The sequence below is a fragment of the Piliocolobus tephrosceles genome, chromosome 10 (genome assembly GCF_002776525.5).
Source record: "Piliocolobus tephrosceles isolate RC106 chromosome 10, ASM277652v3, whole genome shotgun sequence".
In the NCBI taxonomy this organism is placed as follows: Eukaryota; Metazoa; Chordata; class Mammalia; order Primates; family Cercopithecidae; genus Piliocolobus; species Piliocolobus tephrosceles.
Window position 1 is genome coordinate 75,378,767 of NC_045443.1, and position 26,971 is coordinate 75,405,737.

The following is a 26,971-nucleotide window of genomic DNA, read 5'->3' on the forward strand; positions in this document are numbered from 1 at the left end:
TCCTTCCTTCCTTCCTTCCTTCCTTCCTTCCTTCCTTCCTTCCTTCCTTCTCTTCCTCCTTCCTTCTCTTTCCTTCTCCTTCCTTCTCCTCCTCCTTCCTCCTCCTCCTCCCCCTCCTTCCTCCTCTTGCTTCCTGCTTCCTCCTTCCCCCTGCCCCTTCCTCTTCCTCCCTCCTCTTCCCCCCTGCTCCTCCTTCTTCTCCTTCTTCTTTCTTTCCTTTTCCTTCTCCTTCTCCTTCTTCTCTTTTACATTCCCCTTCCGATTGTGGTGCAAGATGAGAGAGAGAGTTGTGTCTAATACCCAGTTTAGGAATCAGTTTATTTTATATGCTGGTTAAATGGTAGACAAAAAAATGATCTTACAAACTTAGCTACATACTCGATGAGCCTTTTCTGGATTTTCAGTGAGCTGACTTGTTCATGTATAATATGAGTAAGTAAATTTTAGGTAATAATATCCTATGAACATTTTGTAGCAAATTACATTTGGGTCAGAAATCTTCCTTCTTTCTATAAAAGGCATATAATTGCATTGAAGTCAAGAACTTTAGGACTGCTCTTGCAAACGTTTAAAAATATTACATCACATTATCTTTCTTAGTATTAGGCCACAATAATTATTTGGCATCTTTCTTTTACTAATTTTTCGTGGGTCTGAAACAAATACATTTAAAAGAACACTGTGGATGGATAGAGAACTTCCAATTTGCCTCATTCCTTGTTATTGTTCCTCCTCGTTTCCTTCCTTATATAATCTTATAGCTAGTAGCAGAATGAAATATGAAGAAAGAAAATAATTAATATATGTTTCAGCATTATCATCTCATTGAATATTCAGATGCTGATCGGCAGAATAATAAGATTTATTATATTATGTTGTATTCAGCATGTTCAACTCTATTACTTATTCAGTAGAATAAATTCAGTAACACTTACTTTGAAGTTAATTAATATAAGCCTTTTTTTCCTCAAAATAAATGAATATATCTTGTCTGTGGTCATTTTTAAGGAAAAAGCATATCATTGTATATTACCTTTTTGTACAAAATTAATATTTTAAAGGAACATAAATAGTTTCTCTATTTTATAAGGCTAGATTCTTGAATCTATTTTTTTCGTTTTATTTTCTTTAAGAGACATTTTGACCTTGCTATAAAGCTAAGCTAGGGAGGACATTGGCAGAACTCTGTGTGTCCTCATGCATAACCTTTGATGAGAATTTAGTAAGACAGACAATAGTACCTTGCCAAGTTATTAATTTTAAATCTCATATTTACTGTAGAATGTAAATATTTATGGAATACCCCCAAATCCAGGGAGACGGATCACAAAGAATTGGAAGTTTTTAGCTTTCTGTACTCTTGCAAATCTTAGCTGTGTCACTGCTATATAATGCCATGATCAATTTTTTTTTTTTTTTTTTTTTTGCTTCTCACCCCAAATGATTGTAAACTGGTAATCACATTGAAACCAACCATTTAAAAGTCATGAGGGCTGGCATGGTGGCTCACTCCTGTAATCCTAAAACTTTGGGAGGCTGAGGCGGGTGGATCACTCGAGGTCAGTAGCTCGATACCAGTCTGGCCAACATGGCAAAACCCCTCTCTATAAAAATATAAAAAATTAGCCAGACATGGTGGTGTGCACTTGTAGTCCCAGCTACTTGGGAGGGTGAGGCTGGAGAATCGCTTGAACCCGGGAGGGAGAGGTTGCAGTGAACCAAGATCGCACCACTGCTCTCCAGCCTGTGTGACAGAGCAATATTCTGTCTCAAAATCAAAAACAAAAACAAAAACAAACCAACAAAATGCGCTACGGGAATCACCCTTTTAAAATAGCAAAGACAACATTATTCACCTCTAGAAATACAAATATAGTTTTTAAAATAAATATTTGCTAGGTTTAGGATGAAAATATCTTCATTTTCATATTGTATCAATCCTTTCTCCATCTAGCTATCTTTTGACGTACTTAACAAATACTGCTGGTTGAATTTAAATTACCCACATCCTAACATTCTAAGACACACATGCAACAATCTCAGTCTGTATGGATGCTTTCACTGGGACTTATTTGCAAAGTACAAGATCCAGTTTTATGTTAAGTAGGTGGGTTGCTAATCTGCAAGAATGCCATTCTTGATCAGGCCTTTATGAATTGTTTGTAAGTACCAGCTGGACAATGAAAGCTTTATATTCATTCTGCAATTAGCCAAAATAATTCTAGTTAAAGTCTGGTTAAGACTTCTAGTATGAAATGAATGTAAACTATTCATTCTTTATCGTTCTTTCTGGTTTCATTTTGGCACATGCATTTATTAAAATACAATCCCCTAAGTTGCTTTTTCACTGCTTTTCATGTTGCAGATTGAAAATGTTGATGTCTGCCTTAGTTTTCTAGCAGCCAGAGGGGTAAATGTTCAAGGTCTATCTGCTGAAGGTAAGAAAAAGAATGACTGAATTGTCACAAATGGCATCAATGCATTTAAATTATTTTTTATAATGTAAGAAATGTAACATTGGAGTATATGGCTCCTTAATATGATAAAAGAAATTGGTGAAGTCTTCAAGACAACTGAAACATAAACATAATGGTTATTACTATGTGCTTTAAGTATTTAAATGTTTTCCATATTTTGCCAGAACTGTTCTTTTCATAACCAACTATGTGGGAGAGGAGTGAATCAACAAAACATCTTTATGTCATTACTAGTTTATAGTATAATTAGATTTCTTAATTAGATTAATAGATAATTAGATAATTGTTGGATGGACATAAATACAGGTAAAATACTTTAAGTCTTAATATTATTTTATTAATACCATTTCTATAATATATTCAAGTTGGTAGAAATAGTCAAAATAGTTGGTTAGTTTAAATAAGTCACTATGAAGTATGAAATAATTAGAACTAACAGCATTAACCACTGTTATATAGAAATGTTTTAAATCATTAAAGATTCAAAAGATCATCACTAAAATTGAAAGACAGTAAAATGGAGAAAACTTGAACAAGTTTTGACGTTTATCTTTTTCGGAGTTTATTTTACTTTCACATATAAAGGTGGCAAAAGTTGGCAAACGCTTGCCACACATAAGATAAAATTTGCCATACTTGAGAACCCTGATATTTAAATTTCTTTTATATTTACATATTATAATGTATAATTAAATTACACATTTAATGACCAAGAAGCTCAGGTTCAAACCTAACTGATAGTTCTGTAACTTAGAATAACATTTGAATAAAATTCCCCAGGACAATATGTTGCTAAGTAGTTAAAGGCAGGCTAGAATTGCTGCCATTTATTCATTTTTTGTGTATCGTCCTTATGAAAACCTTTATTAATATAAGCCTATTGATTTTCATCCATCTTTTAAAAATATATGAATGCTCAAAATTTACTCTCTAAATTAATTAAACATGCAAAATAATAAAACAATTTTTTAAAAACTCTTCAAAACAAAATCTTTCAGGTTTATAGGAGAATATTAACACTCTCTCAATGTAGCCTCAGATTGATAAGCCAACTCTTCAATATGACGGAAACTATGAGAAATGTTTGGGGAGGAAATAGAACAACTCAGAGGGTCATTTTATATTAATTATTTTACTGCATAGTTTGAGTTATATGATAAACCGTCAGAGATCAAGAAATCCAAAGAGTTGGTTAATTTTCCTAAACTCCAAAAGGGGACATAAAGCCTTGATCTCAGAGGAGGATGTATTTTATTGCCAACAGCAAGTTTTATTTAAAATATGATTATAGGTTGTGTAGCTTACTTTCAAGCTTTACTTCCTTCTCTTTCCCTATTTTTTAAGTTATAACTACAGGAGAAAAATGTAGGCTTATTTGTAACCTGCATTGTGAATTTTATTTTTTTATTCAATATTTGAAAATCTTGCACAGGAACTTCATCTGTTAGAACCAGGATTTTTACTTATTCAATTATGTTATCTAACATAAGCTAATCTTCATTATTTATTAATATATAGCATAAATTAAAAATAAAAGAATTGGAACATTAAAAATTGATATGTCTGGTTTTTGGAAGATATACATACACAGATACATATTTTGATATATATGGATATATATTTGGAAGATATATACATACATAAATATGTATAAATGAGTTGGTGAGTGGGTGATTTAGAAAGAAAGTTGATTGCAACGAATCCAGTTGGTATTACGAGGTGCACCCACATCATCAATATTTATAAATGCAGGACAACCAACATTTCAGTGGCTTTCTTTCTCCAGTTTGTAGCCACTGCTATGCTGGCAACAGCTGTGTATATTTGTGAGGGAAAGCAACGTGCTAAATCAAATGGTTAGCACAAGAGAGAGCTCATTTATTTCTAAGCAGCAGCTAACTGGAGAAAAATTGTAGTTCAAGGTCAGCAAAGAATATCACTTCTGAGAGTGCTTTGTTCTTTTTACCCTCTATCCTTTGATTCTCTCCCTGAAATTCCAAGGTATTTGGAAATGTTAACATGTTTCAGAAATTCAGGTTTGTTTGTGACTCAACTGTGACTGACAGAATTAAGTTGTATCTCTATCTTCACAGATTTAGTTCAAGAGGATTGCATCTAGAGTTTGTTAAAAAGGACATTGAATACATACGATGCTTCTTTTGTATTTTTCATTTCATACAGAAATAAGAAATGGAAACTTAAAAGCCATTCTAGGGCTGTTTTTCAGTTTGTCTCGCTACAAGCAGCAACAACACCACCAACAACAGTACTACCAGTCCTTGGTGGAACTTCAGCAGCGAGTTACTCACGCTTCCCCTCCATCGGAAGCTGGCCAGGCCAAAACCCAACAAGATATGCAGTCCAGGTAAGGAAAGGAAGTAGGGAATGTGTTTCCAATTAGTTTGTGTAGATATAACTTGTTTTTAACAAATTATTGTCCACGAGTTTGAAAAACGTACTCATGTACTTGTATCAGTGTCATGGGATTATTTGACTTGTGTAATGGAAACTAAAACCACTCTTCTTTTGCTTGGACAAGCAACGTCTGTCATCTTTTGGGTGACCTATTTTGTTTGCTTTCTAAAGATTGTTGTTCTGTATCACAGTGTGAAATGTCTTCGGTGTAAGTAATGTGGCATGGCTACTTTCTTCTACAAATGACTTTAGTATTTAGAATGTGCTATTGAGTCCTAGTCTCCTGTCGTATAGTTATCGTTCATTGATACTTTTGATTAATTAAGTCTGTCAAAAATTTCAGGTCTGTTAAACATAGGAGCTTGAGGTTTGGGAACATAGTGTTTTTGATGTGTGTGTGTGTGTGTGTATGCACATACATGTATTATTTGTCTGGCTTGAGTCTTTTGGCATATGTAGACACAGCCTGGGTGGAGTGTCCCAAATCATGGCAACTTCCTTTTCTCTTCCATTATTAGTTTTGTGTTTTTTTTTTTTTTTTTTTTTTCAAATTTAGAATTGCATCAGTCAGTGTTCAACTAGAGGAGTCAAGCAAGTAAACGATATATAACAAGAGACTTATTGTGAAGAATTGGTTTAGTATGATTGTGCATTCTGGTTAGGCAAGTATGAAATCTGAAGGGCAGCCCAGCTGGGAGGGCAGGCTAAAACTCTTGTCATGAACTGAAATTGCAGTACACAGGTAGAATTTCTCCTCTCGAGGAAGCCTTAGTTCTGCTTTTGAAAAGCAAAACTGTCAGCTGGGCACGATGGCTCATGCCTGTATTCCCAGCACTTTGGGAGACTGAGGTGGATGTATCATAAGGTCAGGAGTTCAAGACCAGCCTGGCCAAGATGGTGAAAGCCTGTCTCTATGAAAAATACAAAAGTAGCCATGTGTGGTGACAGGCTTCTGTATTCCCAGCACTCTGGAGGCTGAGGCAGAAAATTGCTTGAACCCGGGAGGCAGAGAGGTTGCAGTGAGCCAAGATCCAGCCTGGGTGACAGAGCAAGACTCCATCTAAAAAAAAAAAAAAAAAAAAAAAACTTTCTTTCAACTAGTTGAATCAAGATCACTCAGATTATCTAAAATAAACTTTACTGAAAGTCAATTGATTATAGAATTTTATGACTTCCTCAAAGTATCTACATAGCAACAATAGTATTTTACGGGATAACTTAGACTATAGTCTAACATAGTTTACACGTCAAAATAAATGATCACAGAATGAAGTTTCACTTAACAACTTTCATACAAACTACTATATTTGTTCCTGAACAATGACTGGGGTATTGGTTAGTTAGCTCTATTACATAAATAGTTATGATTATTTTTCTTAAGGAGAGAGGATATGAAAATCCCTTTCATCGTCTTTGAAAATATAAACACTTGTCAACAAATGTAAATATTTAACTTTGTCCACCTTAGAAGTCAAGTTTGAAACCTACTAACATCTAACCTTGAGTTTGGTAATTAGAAATGACTCAAACAATTAAAATGATGTTCCAAAATACATTTATGAACCACCTCCCACTTACTGTCAGTTGTTCAGTTGTTCAGAAATCACCTCTCTTTCATCTATTAACCAACCCTCACATAGACCTTGTTTGTTACTTCATAATAAACAATATTTATTTCTCTATACAACCATGTAAATTCTATTCCCTTTGGAAGATTTTCACTCATCAATGAATTTTTAAATGAATAAAAAAAGCTATAGTTTTACTGAAAACATAGCATATAATATAAAGTTTATGAAGTGATGGGGGATATATTTTATTATAAAATAATGCAGATATTTGACTGCTCTTGAAGCTCATCTTGGCTTTTGGTTTTATCAAGTGAGATTGTACAAGACTCATAGTGGAAAATAAATCTCTATAGGATAAGTTTCTTGGATTTTCGTAAGCATAGAGAAGAAGAAAGTGGATGACATCATGTTTTATGTTTTTTTGTGTGTGTGTGTGTGTGTGGATGGTTGGAACAAAGAGATGGATTCTGAAAAGTGCCAGAAATAATATTACTAGAGTTTGGTTTAAGCAATTTAAATAAAAAAGACACGAGAAGAGTAGCTGAAAAAATAAAGGAAATAAAATGATTTCGTGTAAAGCATGTTGACTCTGGAAGTGATACGGAATATCATTTGACATTGCTTTACCTCACTCTTTTTCTGTATCTTCCATGTGAAATTTATTGTCAAGAATTTCTTGCTCAGAATTTCTTGGTAATTATGACCCTTTTAGGAAATTGTTTCTTTTCCTGTTCTTCTTGCTGGATATACATTACTGTTATGAAACTATGGGGTAATTTAAAATATAAAACCATGTATAATACTCATGGTTTTTATACTGTTTTGTGGAAGGATGTCTCAATTTTTCATTACAAGTTTATGAAAAGTATTCTTTTCAATAGTGTCCTTTAAGGCTGAGGGAGACTTTTAGCAAAATTTTCTTCTGGATTTAATTACTTTTTGAATTGACATATAATTTAATAAATGTTTATGGAGTAACAGCTTTACTAAAAGTAGTATTCAGGACCCTAATATAGAAGAGTTCAAGTCTTAATTTCAATAGTTTTACTTTTAATTGAATTTGTTACATGTTTTAAAGGATATGATATTTAAGACATTGATACTTATTTTTATTCATATAGATTTGGTGTATCACATTAATATATGAATTAGAATTTATGTGGACTTACCTGTAGCAATCAATATTTTTAAAGCATTTTTCAAAAGGCCATAATGATAATATACATAGGAATGTAATATAGTAGCTATGTGTTAGAACCAAGATAATTAATGCAGAAAAATTCCTAGTGACAAATTTATCTTCATTTGCTAGAGGTGTGAGTCATAAATCATGATTTATGATGCCTTTCTATTGATTTCAAAGTTCTTTCCAAGTAAATAGTTTAAATGTCAACTTGCTGTATACTTTTCTGGATATTTGGCCAGAAAATGTTCTTATATTTTTCTCTGTAGACTAATGAACATTTCTTTGGGCACATTGGTTCAGTTCAGTAAAAGTGTTTCTGTTTTATTCTCTTTGTTTAAAGTAAATTGGCATAATTCTACCTACTTCTGCAACATTTATTTTATCCATTAATAATTTTTAATTTGATTTTGCTATTTTGAAAATAACTCCAGATGTTTTTAGTCAATTTGAATAGCTTTCATTTAAACAGAAATTTGGATTTAAAGATTAACAAGTGAAATATACAGGAGAAAAAATAAAACTTGAACCAAAAGGAAAGAATACAGTAACAAACTCTGCTCTCCTACTCTCTCAGTTGCCTCTCCACCTTTGAGTGTATGTATCTATAGGGGCATGGGTCGTGTGCTGTATGTGAGCTTGAGTGGGTGTGTGCACAAGTGTGCATGCATGTGTGTCCTGCTCAAGTGGCACCAGGAGCTCTAATTATTAAGAGTTTACCTCTGGAATCAGACTGCCAGGACTTGGATCTGGATTAAAGTAAACGTAGGATTCAGATTTTAAGTTTCTTAAATTCATTACAAGGAATTATTTCGCTTATTTGGAGTGATAAAGACTTGATTAACCAAGTAATCAATTCTTTACAATTTAGATATATTTAATATAAAACTGATATTTTATCTATGTCACTATTTTTTGATAAACTTTATGTGGGTAATGATTCAACATCTTGCTATATTTCAAAATATTAAGCATCTTATTTGCATTTATTTAGTATGATAAATAAAACTAGTTCATTTTATATTTCTTAATTTTCTTTTTATTTTGAAAAAGGAAGATAAAAATTCTTCTCTCCAACCAAAAGAGGAAATATGAGAAGTGTTTCAATATAAAATGCTAAAAAAATCTTATATAAAGGTTGGTATCATAGTTATTTTTCACAGGTATTAATTGGGAGAAGAAGGAAATCACTTTGCTTATTCTAGGAAACAATGTAAAAATAAATCCTATAATTTTAAAATTCATAAAATTCATTTTCATCCTAGGCTATTTCTGTCAACCTTACTTTTTCATATGTTGCATTTTGACAATTAGAGTTCTAGTTGACAGGAAAGCCAAAAGAAAATTCTATTTCAACCCTATGCAGTACCTGGCACATACCAGCCAACACTCAGTAAATGAATGCATGATTTTCCTAAGAATATCTGGTAAAAACATTACAGTGAAAAAAATATAAAATGAAATTTGATTTTTCTTATGTACTGACCTGGTTATACACAAGGTGTTAGGATGATAGTACATGTAAAAGATAATTTTTTTTATTTGCTAAAAGCTTTTTTAAAAGACGTGATTTTTCTTAAAATATATGTTTTTATCTTAATTTTTGACCAGATTATTAAGTGATTTTCCTTCCCGTTATTAAATAGTTAACGAATTTTACCAACTCATAGATAGTGGTTATTAAATCACATGAATAGTTTATGTAGTATACAATTGAAACATGTAAAAAGAAGAAAATTGAATGTGAAAGTAGAGGTCAGAGATTACATAGATAGATGATAGAGGTGGCAAAGCCAGTGGTGATATATCTTTCTGAATTTAAAAATATTATTTTGGGAACTTGAAAGATTATGATCTCTGCAGATGATCATACGTCCTTCTGCTTTTGATTTTGTAGGAGCAAATCAATCATGTGTCCACTTTCAGTTAAGATGAACGTGCTCTTACAGGACAGTTTCACAAGTTAAACTGTGAAATCCCTGGGTATATGTTTTCTGAATGGCTTGTCTGTTCCCTTGCAGTCCCTTTCCAAGGTTCCTGTGACCCCTACCACACACGTTGCTTTTGGAACCCTCTTACCATAGAGGACATTTGCCTTCCAGGGTGTCTTTTCCAGGAAACATTATTTTCTTCTGGGAGATTCACTTGAAACTGGGACGGTTTACAGCTTTTTGGCCAAAGGTTATAAATCTTGAGAGGTATATAAGGCAGTTTAATTTAAGATGACAGGAAGGCTCTAGTAATTTAAGCCCTTGTGAACCTGGCTTCAATTAGCTGCCTAACACAGTTCTGTGTTGTGGCCTATAGTGTGCTCTTTAAAAAAGTCAGTTAATCAATTAAACTTTAAACAAAACAAAAACATAAAAGAAGAGGGATATTTATAAATCATTTTTAAAGCAGGATTTTTTTATCTCTAGAGGGAAATAATTGAAGAGAAAGAAATTATTCTTAATTGACTGCATTTGGAAACCCAGAGTATGTAATACTAAGAGAGAAAGTTTGTGTGTGCACGTTTACACACTTTTGTTATGTTCTAACACTGGTGTTTCAGTTGTTACAGATGAAGATTATATTATAGTAAAGGTGGGACTCAGATTTTAAGTTTCTTAACTTCATTACAAGCAAATATTTCGCTACATTTGGAGTGATAATGACTTGATTAGCCAAGAAATCAATTTTTAAAAAATTAAATATATTTAGCATAAAAATTAGATAGTATCTCAGTATTTTTGTTGTTTTGTTTTGTTTTGTTTTGTTTTGAGACAGAGTCTCACTCTGTCATCCAGGCTGGAGTGCAGTGGCACAATCTCAGCTCACTGCAACCTCTGCCTCCCGAGTTCAAGCCATTCTCCTGCCTCAGCCTCCCTAGTAGCTGGGATTACAGGTGCCCGTCACCATGGCCAGCTATTTTTTTTTTTTTTTTTTTTTTGGCATTTTTTTGTGGAGATGTGGTTTTACCATGTTGGCCATGGTGGTCTCGAACTCCTAGCCTCAGATGATCTGCCTGCCTCAGCCTCCCAAAGTGATAGGATTATAGGCATGAGCCATCATTCCCAGCCGCTATGTCAGTATTCTTGGATGCATTTTATGTGGGTAAAGATTAAACATCTTCTGTGTTGGTTATTTCAGAGTCAGGCAAGTATGGGTTGGAATCCTGCTTGCCAATTCCCAGTGGAGTGGCGTGGCCAAGTGATTTTAACCTGCTCAAATCCTAGTGTTCTTCCTCTAATATTGGAATGGTGGCAACTTTCTCATAAGGGTGTTGAGGAAACCAGATGAAATGGTTTATATATAAAATGCTTACTTAGCATAACACAGCATATAATAGACACTCAAACCAGCTATTTCCATCTTCCCTTCTCTCATTTGAAGATCATATTACCTGTGTAATAAAATACATTGACCCACATTAAAAACCTTAAGTCAACCTCATTACTGTTCTCCCTTTTCTTTCTCTAATCAAGTCTGCCCATTCCACTTCTAAGTTTAATTAAATATATGAAAATAATTTAAAGTAACAATATTTCCACTAAAATAGCTTAATAATGCTCAGTCCTTTGTATGCCCAGTCTAAATAAGCAGAATAACCCCTTTAATTACTTTAGGTATTTTTTTTAGTAGTTACTTCCATGTAGCTAAATAAAATGCTTCAACCACTGGTTTCTGTTCATCAATTTGATCATTATCATTTGATTCACACTTCTCTATTTCTCCCCACCCTCATTAATTGATTCTACAAGTTTTTATTAAGTACATAGTATGTTCTAGACAATCTTCTAGTCACGGGAGTTAGGCAGAAGACAAAAGAGATTAAAAAAATTTGCTGTCTTGAAGCTTTCATTCTAGTGATTGGAGATAATACAAAATTAATTAAAATATTTACCAGTAATTTGACAGCTGATGATGGAGAAAAAAAAATCAGAAAAGGGCATATCAGATGTGTGAGAGCCACTTTTTTGCTAATTAAAATTTAATGAGGACTGAGGAAAGTCCTCATTCAGATGATGACACTAAGCAAAGAAAATGAGAGAATGTTGTCGGTGAATATTTCAGGGCAGAGCGTTTCAGGCTGAGAGAAGAAATGCTCTTAGACCTTGAATTAAGAGCCTGTCTGGTTTTCTTCAAGAAGAGAAAACATCTATCCCAGTTAGACTGGATCAGAGGGAAAGAGGCAGAAGAAGAGTAGGTTATAATTCGAAGAAACATAAGAATTAGTATGGCCCTGTTGCCATTGTGAAGACTTTGGCTTTTATTCCTGGAGAGAGGGGAAGATAGTAAGTGCCATGAGGAACATAAACAGGCATATAAATAAAGTGGTCACATTGTCTGCTGTGTTGAAAATAGAGTGTAGTAGGGAAAAGGTGGTAGCAAGAAGTCGTGGAAAAAACTTGGGCTATCGTGTTGAACGTACAGAGAGGAAGTTAAATGCCAAATGCGTTTTGAAGGTAATGTCAGTAGAAGAAACTGATAGACTTGTAATGAAATTGGTACACAAAAAGGGGACTGTAGCATGGATAAAAAGGAGGCTATAATGGGAGACTCTGTGTTATCAATGCAGTATTAGCTGTTGGAAAGATGGTGTTTCCATTTGCTGAAATGAAGGAAAAAAATTGTGAGGGAAGGTTTGGTAGGGAGAAAGTCAGATATTCACTTATTATCATGTGAGCTTTGAAACATCTGTGAGATATATCCAAAATACTGAGGAGGCCATTAGAATTGCAAGACTGGGTTTTAAGGGACAGATGGAGCCTATAGATAAAAATCATGAAAAAATAAGTATATAGCAACAATAAAAAGCTATGAGGCTAGACATGATTAAGTCACCAAAATCTGTACATAGATGAAGAAGAGAACTGAGGCCTTGGATCAGGAGCTTATCAATGTTTAGAGATTAAGGAGATGGCAAGACTTGACAGAGGAGACCAAAAAGAGTTAGCCTGTTAAGTAGGAAGAAAAGTAGAACTTGATGTCCTGGGAAGCAGGTGTATAAAGTGTTCAATGGAGAGACAGATCAGTAGTCATACCTTATATGGAGCCCCTTCTGAACCATTCTAAATAGTTTATACATACATTTACCGTCTCAATCCTCATGACAATCCTATGATGTACGTACTGTTTTCTTTTTTTTTCTTCCTTCCTTCCTTCCTTCCTTCCTTCCTTCCTTCCTTCCTTCCTTCCTTCTTTCCTTCCTTCCTTCCCTTTCCTTCTTTTCTTTTCTTTTCCTTTTTGAGATGGAGTCTTTTCTTTTTTTTTTTATTATACTTTAAGTTCTAGGGTACATGTGCATAACGTGCAGGTTTGTTACATATGTATACATGTGCCATGTTGGTGTGCTGCACCCATCAACTCGTCAGCACCCATCAATTCATCATTTATATCAGGTATAACTCCCCAATGTCTTTTCTTTTTTGAGATGGAATCTCACTCTGGCACCAGGCTGGAGTGCAGAGGCACGATCTCGACTCACTACAACCTCCGCCTCCCAGGTTCAAGAGATTCTCCTGCCTCAGCCTCCCAAGTAGCTGGGACTACAGGCATACGCCACCATACCCGACTAATTTTGTATGTTTAGTAGAGATGTGGTTTCACTGTGTTGGCCAGGACGGTCTCGATCTTGACCTCATGATCTGCCTGCCTCGGCCTTCCAAAGTGCTGGGATTACAGGTGTGAGTCACCACACCCGGCCTGTACTGTATTCTTAATACTAATTTTGACATAAGAAAAATGGAAAGATCAATTAAATTGCACAGTTTCACAGAAACTAGGCTGTATATTGGATCAAGGCAATCTAGTACAGAGTTTGTGTTTCTAACCATTAATTACAGAATGTCTACTACATGAAATGTGGGATGTAAGTAGCATGAGGACTGAGAAGTGACCTAGGGCTTCTGTGCTGGATGAGAGCTCTTTCAGTGAGGTAGTTGCTGTGATAACTTGATTGAAATCTGTGCAAAAGAGAATGAGAGGGAGGAATTACAGATAGAGATACACAATTTAATGTGTCCATTAAAAAACGAGATAGCAAATATAGGCAAGTCTTTCTAGGAGTGTTACTAACATAGTTACACTCCACTATCTTTAGTTTTTTTGTTGGTTAACTTTGTGCCTTTATATATTTTTGTACCTTTATATAATGGAATAACATCTGTATTTCTTTTTCAATCACCTGTAGAATATCTTTTGGTTTTTGTAAAACCTGGATATTAAAACTACGGTGTGGTTCTCCTCTATCCACTGACAATTTCCAATCTCTGTTATTGGCACTTTTATTTTTTGTTACCAATGTTCATATGATTAATCTATTTTGTACACGTACCTGATTGTTCCATGCTTTTAGTATAGGTTGATTCTAAAAGTTGTATGTGTATATATATATACATACATACACACACACACACACACACACGTGTGTATATATATATACATATTCTTCAGAATCAAGTAATATACTCTGATTCTTCCCTAGTTAAGGCCTATCTGAAAGTTGATATTTGTTTGAATTGATGCATAAAATGGTAGATAATTTGAGTAAGGGCCAGAGCTCATTTTATGATAGTTTGGGGAGATGAGTCCAAGTAAACCAAGGGATCACTGTATGCCAGTGTCTTTTTTCTGGGATTATTCACTTATTATAGTTTAAAATGCTTTTTGTGTTCAGATAGTTGGTTTTGGTTTAGTTTTGTTTGTAAAAAAAATTATTCTTAGTTTTACTTTTCTTAACTAAGTCAGAATCAATTAAACTTAATTTTCTAGGTATAAAATAAAAACATCATAATTGTATTTTATCTTTCCAGAAGAATTGTGAGAATATAAATACATTTGAAAGTATGAGACTAACTCTTAATTTAAGAACTTAAGAAATACTTTTTGCCATAAATATGTAGATAAAAACAATGGTGAGCCATTATTTGTCCTATCAAATCTTTTTTAAGAGGTGAAATGTTATTATAATAGAGCTGTGACTCATGATAACTAATTTGTGATTTATTTATTTAAAATTTTATCACAGGACATTTTGATGGCCCAGTTAGATATTTTCTACCAAACACTAGAAATTTGATTCCAACCAGAGGTACTACGTATTTGGCATATATGAGCCACTTTCTTCTCAAATAGAGCACTGATAATATATGTAATTATTTCATTTACAATTTTATACTATATGAAATTATTTATTAATCTTTTCTACTAAAGACTAACATCAAAAAGTTAAAATTTATTAAAAATTTTCAAAAATTTTCGAAACTTATTAAAGTCAATAGCTATTGAATTTGTTAATCTGTTTTCTACTAAAGACTAACCTCATCTCAACTTTTTAAGGTTAGTCTTTATAAAAAACAGATTAATAAAGTCAATATATAATTTTCAATAAATTTCTAAAATTATAATTAATAAATTCAATAACTATTAGCTTTTCATAATCCCTTCTCTATGCCTTTACTTCTGACCATCCCAAATGCCTCTCTCTTTCTGATTGATCTCTCAGTCTCATAAGATGTTAAAAGAAAATAACTTGATTTTATTAATTACAGTTTTCAATATGGAGTAAAATTACATCTCAGTACAGTCAGAACTTCAGCTTCGAAAAGTTGAAGTTAGTCGTCAGTAGAAAACATATTAATAATTATGGACCTTTTTTCTATTTTTCTATTATAAGTCAATAACTTTTCAAATTACTGACATAATAAAAACTGCAACTGTCTCAAAAATCATAATTGTCTGGACATGATAGCTCATGTCTATAATCTCAGAACTTTGGGAGGCCAAGTCAGGAGGTCACCTGAGGTCAGGATTCCAGACCAGCCTGGTCAACACTGTGAGACTTGCTCTCTACAAAAAAAAATACAATACAGAAAAAAGAAAAAAAAAAAAAAAAAAAAAAAAAGCCAGAAGTGGTAGTGTGTGCCTGCTGTCCTGATTACTTGGGAGGCTGAGGTGGGAGGATGGCTCGAAACCAAGAGGTCAAAACTGCAGTAAGCCATAATTGCACCACTGCATTCCAGCCTGGGCACAGAGATTCCTCCGTGTATATATATATGCTATAATAATTATGTCAATATAATCATTAGATTGTTTTTCTGTAGCCAAGTCTACATGGAAAATCAGGAGATAACTTAGTGAGCATGGAATTAGATTTAGGGGATTTGCATGTTTCAGCAACTTAGTCTTGCTTATGAGACTTTAACCATTAGTCAAGGGCACACTTTCAACTACACCTCTTTATATTCCCTTTTCTATGCTTCTACTTCTGACCATCCCAAATTCCTCCCTCTTTCTGATTGAGCTCTCAGTCTCATAAGATGTGAAAAGAAAAAAAAAAAAAAGCCTTCTCTTTCTGCTGTGTGGCAGACTCTAGACCAGTGCTCACCTATCAGAGATGTTTTGTGACCCCAGTCACTGCTTACTAAAATTGTTACTGAAATGCCAGAGATTTGGTCTAGGTCCTGCTGTGCACTACAGAGAAAGCCAGTTACTGAGAGAATGAGTATTGCCAGAGAAGAAGGCTTTAACTGGGTGCTGCAGCTGAGGAGGAGGAAGACCAGTCTCAAAACCAACTAAAATTAGGGGTTTATATGGCAAGGAAGAAACGTAGCTATGTGTGGGAAAACAGGAACGAGGGAGGGATAAGGAAGAAGAGTTGATCAACAGGAAGCAGGTGGTCAGTTAAGCAATCATGACAGATGAGGGGCCTGGCGTCTTATTGTCCAGATATAATTATCTGATAAGTTTCAGTTCCTTGACACTATTTGGGATGCCTGATGGTTGGTTTCCCAAGAAAAAAACTCAGATAAGACAACCGTAAGTTTCTCAAGTTTTAAGACTGGAGGGGTCAATTTCTATGTTTATTCAAAAGAAACCATAAACATCAGTTCTATGGGACAATTGGGCTGGCTTGATTACGATTATATTGATGATTATATTTGCTTTGCAGTAAATGGAGAGCAGCCCAATTGTAAGGACTTGATAGAATAGATTTTCTCACAAATGTTCATATACTTTATAGATATTCATCTTTTAAATGTAATAAAAGTCATTTTCCTGAGCATATGTGTTAAGAAAAATTTAACATATTTTGTGATGACTACAATGCTTTTTAAGTATTTAGAAGTATTAAATAATCTGATTTTTCACTGATCTGTGTGGTCTTTGCCTAAGTTAGTTTAAATTTTTAGTTTGACAAAATAACTTTTGCTACCAGTATTCAAGGTCTGATTTTTTAAAGGTGGTTGCATTCAAATGAATTTTTGGAATGAAGCTCGGAATGTATTGAGATGTAATTTTACTCCATGCTAAAAATTGAAAATGGGAAAACATCCACAGAATAGCATCGTGGAGTAGTACATTGAGCTGTGTGTAACAGCATTTTGGAAAATCTAATTTATGGTGATATTGTAAAAGAAATATGAGCTTCATTTCCTGAATTCTCCTTTATCTTGAAGTTTGACATTCCTAAAAGAGCAAGAGACTTTGATGCTGTAATATCTTACACAGGCCTCTGCCTCTTTAGTTACTGTTTTGAGATCTCACAAAAGCAGACCATGCAGGTGGCCTTATTAACTATCTGTGGAAATTTAAGATAAGACAGAGGTTATAACATATTTTCATACTGTATTTCACTAACAGGATAAGTGATCACAGTAACCTGTCCCAAATGCAATTCAGATGATATTTCAGCCACCCGGTTACTAAAAAGAAACACATGTGGATAAAAGCTGTTTCTGACTTATTTATGGATTAGGCAATAACTGTTTTCAGTGAACTCTTAGCAAAAGGGGACCGTATTTTATGATATACTCTGCAGTGAAGACAGTTTTTGCAAAATGCCTTAACTATTTTTTAAGGACCACATATAGTTTTGAGGTACCCAAGATATATTTGCAGAAGTGGCTAAATAACTCTTTCTTAGTGCTAATAGCATGTTAGTTATCATTTTATAGCAGTTCACAAGGATCCTGCAGAAGTCTTTATACTAAAGGAAGAATTTAGTTTAAGGAGCTCTTTAAATCTTAATTCTGAATATATCGTTTCATTTCTATCCCAAGCAATTATAGGACATATAAAGAAATTTATTTCCATCTATCTCCGTCTTAAAAACCCTTAGTGAATGTATTTAACTGTCTTTAAAGTTTATTCTTTTGTCTAAAATTCCTTAGCATAAAACTTTAAAAAATACATTTAATTATAGTGTATTTTGGGTACTTTATTTCAAATTTTTTTCTCAAGCCATTTTCAGTGAATTTGAAAGGAAATAATTTCTGTCTTTTTAACATAATACTGTATTATAGAAGAGAAAATTGGGAGGTAAAAATTGCCCACTAAAACTCAAACCCAAGAAATTCCTCATTTTATACTCTGAGATTTGTTTCTTTATATTCCTCTATGTTTTCTTGTGAATGATGCTTTTAGAAAAAATGAATGTGATATCATAGTTAAGCATGCTTTTCTCTTTCTTTGGGAATCAAGAGTACTATGTGTCTCACTATATAGGGATTCTGAATATGGATTTCTTCTCTTGTGATATGTTTATTTGACTCTAAGACTGAGGGCAAATACATAGGGCCAGAAACAAGGATGATTCTAAAATGATTTTCTATAAAATTTCTTAATATAGATAAGAGTTATAAATACGTATATATTTATATATGAGTTATAAATATATGATAAAACAAGTTATAAAAACCTATATAATATGAAACATTGCCCTGACATTCTATTTTGCTCTGATAAATATGGTTTATTTAACTACTTTTTTTTTTAAGTACATCCATTTAAAAATTACTGTTTTCCACCTGGTTTTTAGGTTTTGATGAACCAGCCACTGTCTACTTGGGCAGAGTCAATGCATAACATATGGCTTAACATTAGAGCCTTGTGTTCTTTTCCACTGGTGATTTGAAAGTTCAAATGTGACTTTTCCACAAATAAATTGGCCCTCACCATGAACCAAGAGATACATTAGACATGTGGCTAAGATAAAGTGATGTTCCTTTTCAAATCACCCACCGTCTTATAGAGTACCTAGATATTTAAGCAGATCACTTAATAGACATGTTAAGTAATTGAACAAAGCACAAGTTGCTTAGTGATCAAAGTTAGAGGAAAGGGCACATATGAAGGGGCTGACAAAGGAAATGCCATTTCACATTCAAGAAACGGTAGTTATTTGGCTGGGGAGAAAGTTAAAGTAGAAATGGGTTCTGGGTATCTATTGCTGCTTTACAAAAGCATCCCACAATCTAACGGCACAAAACAACATAACCATTTTACGATGCTCATGGATTTTGTAAGCCAAGGAATCAGACAGGGCATAAAGAGGATGGCTTGTCCTTGCTCCACTATGTCCAGGACATGCAATGGAGAAGGATGGAATGGCGGGGATGTCACAAACTGGTGAGAGACAGAATATCTGTGGTTAGAAAATCCACTTCCAAGATGATTTCTTGACTCACAGGTCTAGCAGCTTAACTGAAATTCACACGACCACTCCAGCATGACACCCTTAGTGGTATCACACTTCTCACATGGTAGTTCTAGTGGTTAAAGCAGCCTCAAGCCCACTCAGACTCTAAGAGATGGGTGGATAGCACAAAGATCTCACTTCTCAATGGAAGGATGATCAATGAATGTATTGTATTCCTGTGTTAAAATTGTCATAGCATATAATGAGGGAGAAGACTGGAGAAATAGGCAGAGGTCAGTTTGTGGAAGTTGTGAACTCTACGCCTAGAAGCTGGGACTTATTTCTAAATGTAAAGTAAAATTGCTTTGAGAAATTTTTACCAGAGGAAAAATAAGACTATTTATAGCTTAGAAATATTGCCCTGGTGACAGGGTAGAGAAAATATGTGCTTTGGGCAGGAGAATAGAGATGGACCCTGCTCTGGTGGCAAGAGAATAAACATTTTAATGTTTGCAGATGTGAAAGTCAGACTGGAACAATGAATTCGGCTCCTGATTGGATTCCAAGTAAGGGTAAAAGACAATCATCATGCCTCTACTTTCATTGATGAATTGAAATATCATGTATTTCAGTAAGACAGAAAATATAATCCTATAGTGGAAACAGATGAGAGGAAGGGGGCAGAGAGAAAAAAATTTAGCTTTGGCCTTCCTAGGTTTAAGATTTTAATGGAACTTTGGTGACTAGTATGTGGCTCCGGAAACTAGGAGAGAAGCCAGAGCCAGAGTTACAGATCTGGGAACATTAGCTTAGCTATGTTTTATTGATTGAAACAATAGAAATGGAAGAAATAGCTCAGGAAAAGAGAATAAAGGTAGCGGAAAGAGAGGAGAGCTCGACACAAAACTCTGGGGACCACAAACAGTTACAGGTGAAGTGAGCAAACAAGGAGAATGAGAGAATGTTCTTTTTGTTTTGCAGTGTACTGAGTTATGGTAACCTTTTGCTAAATTCGTAAGTGTAAATTGTTTTTCTATTGAGAAGTACTTCGTCTTCTGAGACATTTTGTTCTTGTCTTTCAAATTATTTGATACAAATGAAATACAAAATTCTGGTTGAAATATTAAATAAACCATATTGAACATATATTCATCTAATCACTGCATCACACAACAAAACACTAAGTCCTAAATTTAAGACACTTTTGGATTCTGTGCAGTGTTGAGATTTATGTTTTGAAAGGCTCACCCTGTGTGTGCTGTTTTGGGAATGCTGGTTCTTTGGTGTCTTATTGGGACAGTTTCTAATGATTTCTTACTGGGCTAAGTCCTGTGGGACTTACGTTGTTGCCTTTGGCAAGCGAGAATAATGAATAATATCCATAAAATTTTGAAGGAGAATAAGACTTAATTGTATTTGATTTCAAGAAATCACAGTCCTAAAGTAATTTTAAACTGGGAGACCAAGAGCCACAGTTAAAAGCTCAGCCATTGTCCTGAAACAGCCATGCTTATGTGCTTTCAAGTAAGAATAACGTAACATCAACAGTGGTAAGTGAGAACCAAGGGATGTGGTATTAGAAAGACTTCCAAGTGCAGGTGTGCAGGGTAATAGTGGCTAAAATTCACACAGGATTCATTAGAATAGCTACAGAGCCTCCAGAGACTCTCAAGTATGCATGTTTTAAACCTGTTATAGCACTTATCTTTATCAGACACCCTTCTAAGTGATCTACGATTTGGTCCTCATAAAAACCTTCAGGGGCCGGGCACGGTGGCTCACTCCTGTAATCCCAGCACTTTGGGAGGCTGAGGCGGGCGGATCATGAGGTCAGGAGATCAAGACCATCCTGGCTAACACGGTGAAACCCTGTCTCTACTAAAAAAAATACAAAAAAATTAGCCGGGCGTGGTGGCGGGTGCCTGTAGTCCCAGCTCCTTGGGCGGCTGAGGCAGGAGAAGGGCATGAACCCGGGAGGCGGAGCTTGCAGTGAGCCAAGATAGCTCCACTGCACTCCAGCCTGGGCGACAGAGCGAGACTCTGTCTCATAAAAACAAACAAACAACAACAACTAAAACACACACACACACACACACACACAATGCTCTAAGTAGCTGTCATCCTCATTTAACAGATGAGAAACTAGGCACAAAGCAGCTGAGCTGAGATCTGGGTAGGGCAGCTGGCTGTAGATTCTTTGCTATTAACCAATGTATTAGATGTTTACTACTGGCATTTGAATATATTAATTCACAGAAGATAAATAATGTCATCTATCATTTCTTCACATCTGCAAAATGCTTTTGTTACTCTTTCCAAACTTGACTTTGATTTCCATTAAATATAAAATTACAATTTTTTTTTTGAGATGGAGTCTCGTTGTCTCACCCATGCAGTGGTGTGATCTCAGCTCCCTGCAACCTCCACCTCCTGAGTTCAAGCGATTCTCCTGCTTCAACCTCCAAAGTAGCTGGGATTACAGGTGCATGCCACCATGCCTGGCTAATTTTTTGTATTTTTGGTAGAGACAGGGTTTCACGGTGTTAGCCAAGATGGTCTCAATCTCCTGACCTCGTGATCCAGCCACCTAGGCCTCCCAAAGTGCTGGGATTACAGGCGTGAGCCACCACACCCAGCCTATACTTTTTATGAATAATATTAGTTAGTATACATGGCTTTAGGGGTTATAATTCTCCAAATGAAACAGTAACCTCTGTACGCTTTAACCTTCCAAATTAGTCTTTGTAACACAGTGCCAGTACATCGGAGGTGGTCAATATAAGTCTTTTCAATGATTCATTAATGGGACAATTGCATAAATGAATCTTCATGTTTGTCAGAATAAGGGGAACATTGAGCTAAGTTTGGTTTCTCAATAGCTATGTCTATGTGCCACTTTGAAAACCTTAGGAATGTGAAGCTGCTTTCTTATTTATTCATTAATTCAATATCCAAAAGTATTTATATACTTTGTTAGTGAATCGTTAGAATAAGATCAGAGAGGCCTCTTCACTCTGTCAGCACTCTAACGGTGGGATTCACACCTGAATATCCATTTTCCCAATGTTTTCTATTTCTTTCTCCACTTTTTTTTTGTATTTAGATATAACGTTGAATTGGAATTTTCTTTTCACACACTATACAAGGGATGTTCAGCTTCATTTTCCCACACTCTTTTTTTTTTTTTTTTTTTGAGACGGAGTCTCGCTCTATCGCCCAGGCTGGAGTGCAGCAGTGCGATCTCGGCTCACTGTAAGCTCTGCCTCCCGGGTTCATGCCATTCTCCCGTCTCAGCCTCCCTAGTAGTTGGGACTACAGGTGCCCGCCACCACACCCAGCTAAGTTTTTCTATTTTTAGTAGAGACAGGGTTTCACCGTGTTAGCCAGGATGGTCTCGATCTCTTGACCTCATGATCCACCTGCCTCGGCCTCTCAAAGTGCTGAGATTACAGGTGTGAGCCACTGCGCCCGGCCTCCCACACTCTTTTCTATGTAACTTTATTGTACACAGAACAACTCAAGTCAGAGGCCCAGAATTTGTCTTAGATTCTTCCCTTTCTTTCAATTCCTGTGTCCACTATTTTAACTTATTTTAATCATTTACTTCTATTTACTGTGCCTCTGACTTCATTCAGGCCTATATAAAATCCTGCCTGAATTTTAGCCATGATTTCCTATTTTATCTGTTTTCAACCTTGTTAACATCTCCCAACCTCATTTCTTCCTCACTCTTACATATCTAAAGGAAAGGATCTATCTAATCTGAGAATTTAGTATTTCTTCTGCAATTAAATTTTTTTGGTAGTCTCCCACTGCAATCATAAGAAAGACCAAATTCCTTAGCAAATTGATAGGGCTCCCTAGGTTCTTACTTGGAAAAAAACTAGGTGTTAAAATATTATTTGTAGGGCTGGGTGCGGTGGCTTATGCCTGTAATCCCAGCACTTTGGGAGGCTAAGGCAGGTGGATCACTTGACGTCAGGAGTTTGAGACCAATCTGGCCAACATGGTAAAACCCTATCTCTACTAAAAATACAAAAGTCATCCGGGTGTGGTGGCATGCACCTGTAATCCAAGCTACTCGAGAGGCTGAGGCAGGAGAATTGCTTGAACATGGGAGGTGGAGGTTGTAGTGAGCTGAGATTGTGCCACTGCACTCCAGCCTGGGCGACAGAGCAAAACTCCATCTCTAATAATAATAATATTAATAATAATAGTAATAATATTTGTAGAATGAATGAGAAAATTAAAAATATTTATAATTACCACAATAAATAAGCATAAGTTGAAACAATTCAAATATCAACTTCCTCAGCTGAGATTTTTTATAAGAAGCTTGATATTATCCAAAGAGATAAAATTCATACATTATATGAGGTTAAGGTATTATGTTTTGGTGATTTATAGAATTCTGTATGTGCATTATGTTGAAGCAAATTTGATTCTTGAGGTTGAAAACTAACCTAAGGTATGAGGTCATATATACATATATATGACCACATTTTGCATGAAAGTCTGCTATTAAAATAACTACAACATAAATAGAATAGTCTACAAAAATCTTACATGAAATTATTAACATTTTCTTAACTATATTGATGAAGGCATGGAGAGGAGATACAAATACATTTTAACTCTCATTCTAATTCTTGTTGAAAAATAAGGGCTGTTTGAATCCTTTGCAAGGATTATGAGGCTACCGTAGAAATTAGTAGGAAAAACAGTTCCATGATTGATTAGTGATGTCTGTAATGGATGTGGGAGTGGCCAATTATAAATTATGTTTCATATTTATTAGCCCTGAATAAAACGTTGCTAAAAGTTTTAAATAATATTTGCTTGTAAGACTATAAGAATAGTTGCTTAAGTACTATAATTATTTTAACCTTTAAAATTGTTTTATTTACTCTTGATTTCTATGTAAAGTGGATTGAAGTTGTTTAATATTATTTCTCTGAATGTCAAATGGTATATTTTGAAATTAGATTTGTTTGATACTTGCAGAGATGATATTCTGTACACATATTCTACAATATCTTGGAAATCTTCACAAATCTATGGAGCAATAAAAACACTTCAACTGATAATTTATACAGACAATATGGTACAAGAGAACAGAGTACAGCTTATGGAATGTTAACAAATTTAAGTTCAAATTTCAGCCCTTTAATTTACAAAATGTGTAAAATGCACGAGTTAACATCTAAAGACTTAATTTTTCATATTTGTCAGTTGGTTGTATAGTAGAACCTTTGCAGGACTGCTGTGAGGATTGAATAAGATAAACATTAATTGCTGCCAGTTAGTAAGGATGTAATAATGACTAGTGTCTGTCTGTTCCCTCCTTTAACATCTGATAATTCCATTCTTGGAACAAATTCCCTTGCTTAGAAGGTAGGGATATAACATGCCATCGTTTGAAAATATCACCCAGCAAATGTCAATGAATTATTTCGTTATTGAACATATACCAGCCCCATGATAGAGAATAAGAATGCAAAAATGAACATAATTCCTACCCCGGAGAACAACACAGTCTGTTTAGGAGACAGATACTTAAATGATTAGTTACTGCACCATCAAGATACAATATTCAAGACATGTCAAGGAGATATTCAGAAAGGGGATTCTGAAGTCTAGGATTGAGATTGGGGTTTGAAATATACAATTACTATAAAAGAAGGAAGGAGTCTATTATATCTGGGATTTTAATTTTTAGAATATTTATGGTAACAGCATGAAATTTTGTGGGTGGTGACAGTGAGTGAACCTGCATTTGGGAAGCAGAAGTAATAGCTGGAGATGTGGCTGTTGTGTCAGGAATGTTAAAATGATGAAGTCTGTAAGAAGGGGGCTGCTGACATCTGGAGAAGAGGCATGGCTTGAGATTTTGGAATATGCTGTTTGACTTTAGAAACTGTGAGTGTTCTCCTTCCAAGGAGACATCTGTGGATATTCTGTAGCGCACAGTATCTCCAATTTTATTATGCATAGGAATCACCTGCGGATTCTGTTTAAATGAAGATTCAAATCAGTAAGTCTGAGATGGGATCTAAGGTTTTATATTTCTAACAAGCCCCAGGTGATGTCAGTGTTGTTGGTCTACAGACCACATTTTGAGTAGTGAGGCTCTAGTGGTTAGTAAAAATGGGTAACCACAGATTCGGCCCTTTTTACCTTAAGAAGCTTTTTTTCCTTATAATAAATGGATTTCATAATTCCACATGAGCATTTACACTGAAGCTGAAATAGGAAGCTCTGGCAGTTTGGATCCTGCTGTGTTTTGATCACCAGATGAATTCCATACTTTAAAAATAGTTGACTGTGTATAGTTTTCTCTTCTTCCCTTCCATGTTTGGGAAAAATAAAAAGCAGCTCCTTGATATTCCAGTTTACTAGAAAGATGATCACATACTTCCTTTAGTAGGATCCACAGGGAGCCTCAAAATATTTACTTCTTTTGTGCTTCTGTTTCTGACATCATTTGCCCACCCATAAAGCTAGTAGGAGTCTAATCATACAGGATTTCAGAAAAAAAATGCACTCTTCAATTCAGACATCTAAAAGCCCTTAGTTTACTGCTTTTCTGACTCAGTTTATTTTCCTCCATTGCCTGAGAGCTGTGTCTACATGTCACCTGTGTCTGTTTTACTAGGACTCGGCAAGTTGGCTGTGCTTACTCACCTGGTTTGTTACTAGTATGTTATAAACTTGAAGCCTGGAAAATGGTATTACAAGCACGGTGGAGAATAAAATGTTTTTCTGCTGTCCAAGGAGGCATAGACAATAATGTTAAGAAAAATAAAGGAGCTATTGAGAAAGATTTTGAGTTAGATCAAACAAGTAATGAGAGAAATGGGAAGAGGTTGATTATGTGAAAATTTGATAGAAAAATAATGAAAGAAAAGTAGAGGCATATTGAAACAGAAGATTTGATATTTCTGTCCACCCTAGATTACCAGTGATTTTTAAGCTTACAGTAATAGCTTATTTTTTTAGACAACATTGCAAACGTTCAACTAAGTCTCCCTTACTCTCTTTTTGACTTCTTTTCAGATGAAAAGACAAAAACAGGGAGAGGCAACAGATATTTAAGTGTAGTTACTAAGGACATAAAAACAGGATGGCAGTAATACTATAATTAGAAACAGCAATTAACAAATGTCTCACTAGCTTACACATAAATACACGTGTGTACGGTGCCTTTACCTTTACACGATATTTCATAAACATTAGGTATTAGGCCAAACCAAACACTTTGCCCATTGGGCTTCCTGTGGAAGCTAAAGAGTTAGCTAAAACCAACCAACCAACCAACCAAACAAAAATAAATTGTTCTTACAAGGAGTCCGAGGAGTTCATGCTTCTTAATCTATAAACGTCTGAGAGTGGCAGACACTTACGTAGCAACAGGACAGTGACTTTTGACTAGGTGCCTCTTAGAAATGCAGTTGGTACAATGTAGTCTGTTAGTAGCTGAGATCATGAAAAATAAAGGACAAAAATCATGAAATTGATAAGACCAATGGGTTAATTGATGAAATAATATTTATTCTCTATACTGGAAAATAGATCCATGGAATAGTGAAGTTGCCTTACAAATAAATCAAATATAAACAATTTTTTATATACTAAGCATTTGTGGCAGTTATACTTGGCAGATAATTACTTTCGAGAGGATAATAAGAATAGTTCTTATTCTGCTTTTTAAAAACATACTGAATTCCATTTAAATTTCTCATGGATCCGTCAATCTGACTTAACCATTATCACCTCACAATTTACCTTTTTTAAAATTCATATCCAACCATTCCAAGCTCCTAATTCCACTATTGACTATTTCAAATCAGCTATTCACCTCATTTTGTTAAAAAAATAAATATATATCTGTGAAAGATAGAGTTTATTTTTTAATACACTTACA

At 34.7% G+C, this 26,971-nt stretch overlaps 1 protein-coding gene across 2 annotated transcripts in view; it reads left to right on the forward strand.

The window, feature by feature from the left end:
- The window catches only part of NAV3 (neuron navigator 3), a 374,287-nt gene that overhangs the window by 124,967 nt on the left and 222,349 nt on the right, over positions 1 to 26,971 (forward strand). For both annotated transcript variants that reach the window (XM_023194757.3, XM_023195381.3), the window contains exons 4-5: positions 2,366 to 2,438; positions 4,659 to 4,842. In XM_023194757.3, coding sequence (XP_023050525.2) covers positions 2,366 to 2,438; positions 4,659 to 4,842 — 257 coding nt within the window. The remainder of the gene's footprint in view (positions 1 to 2,365; positions 2,439 to 4,658; positions 4,843 to 26,971) is intronic.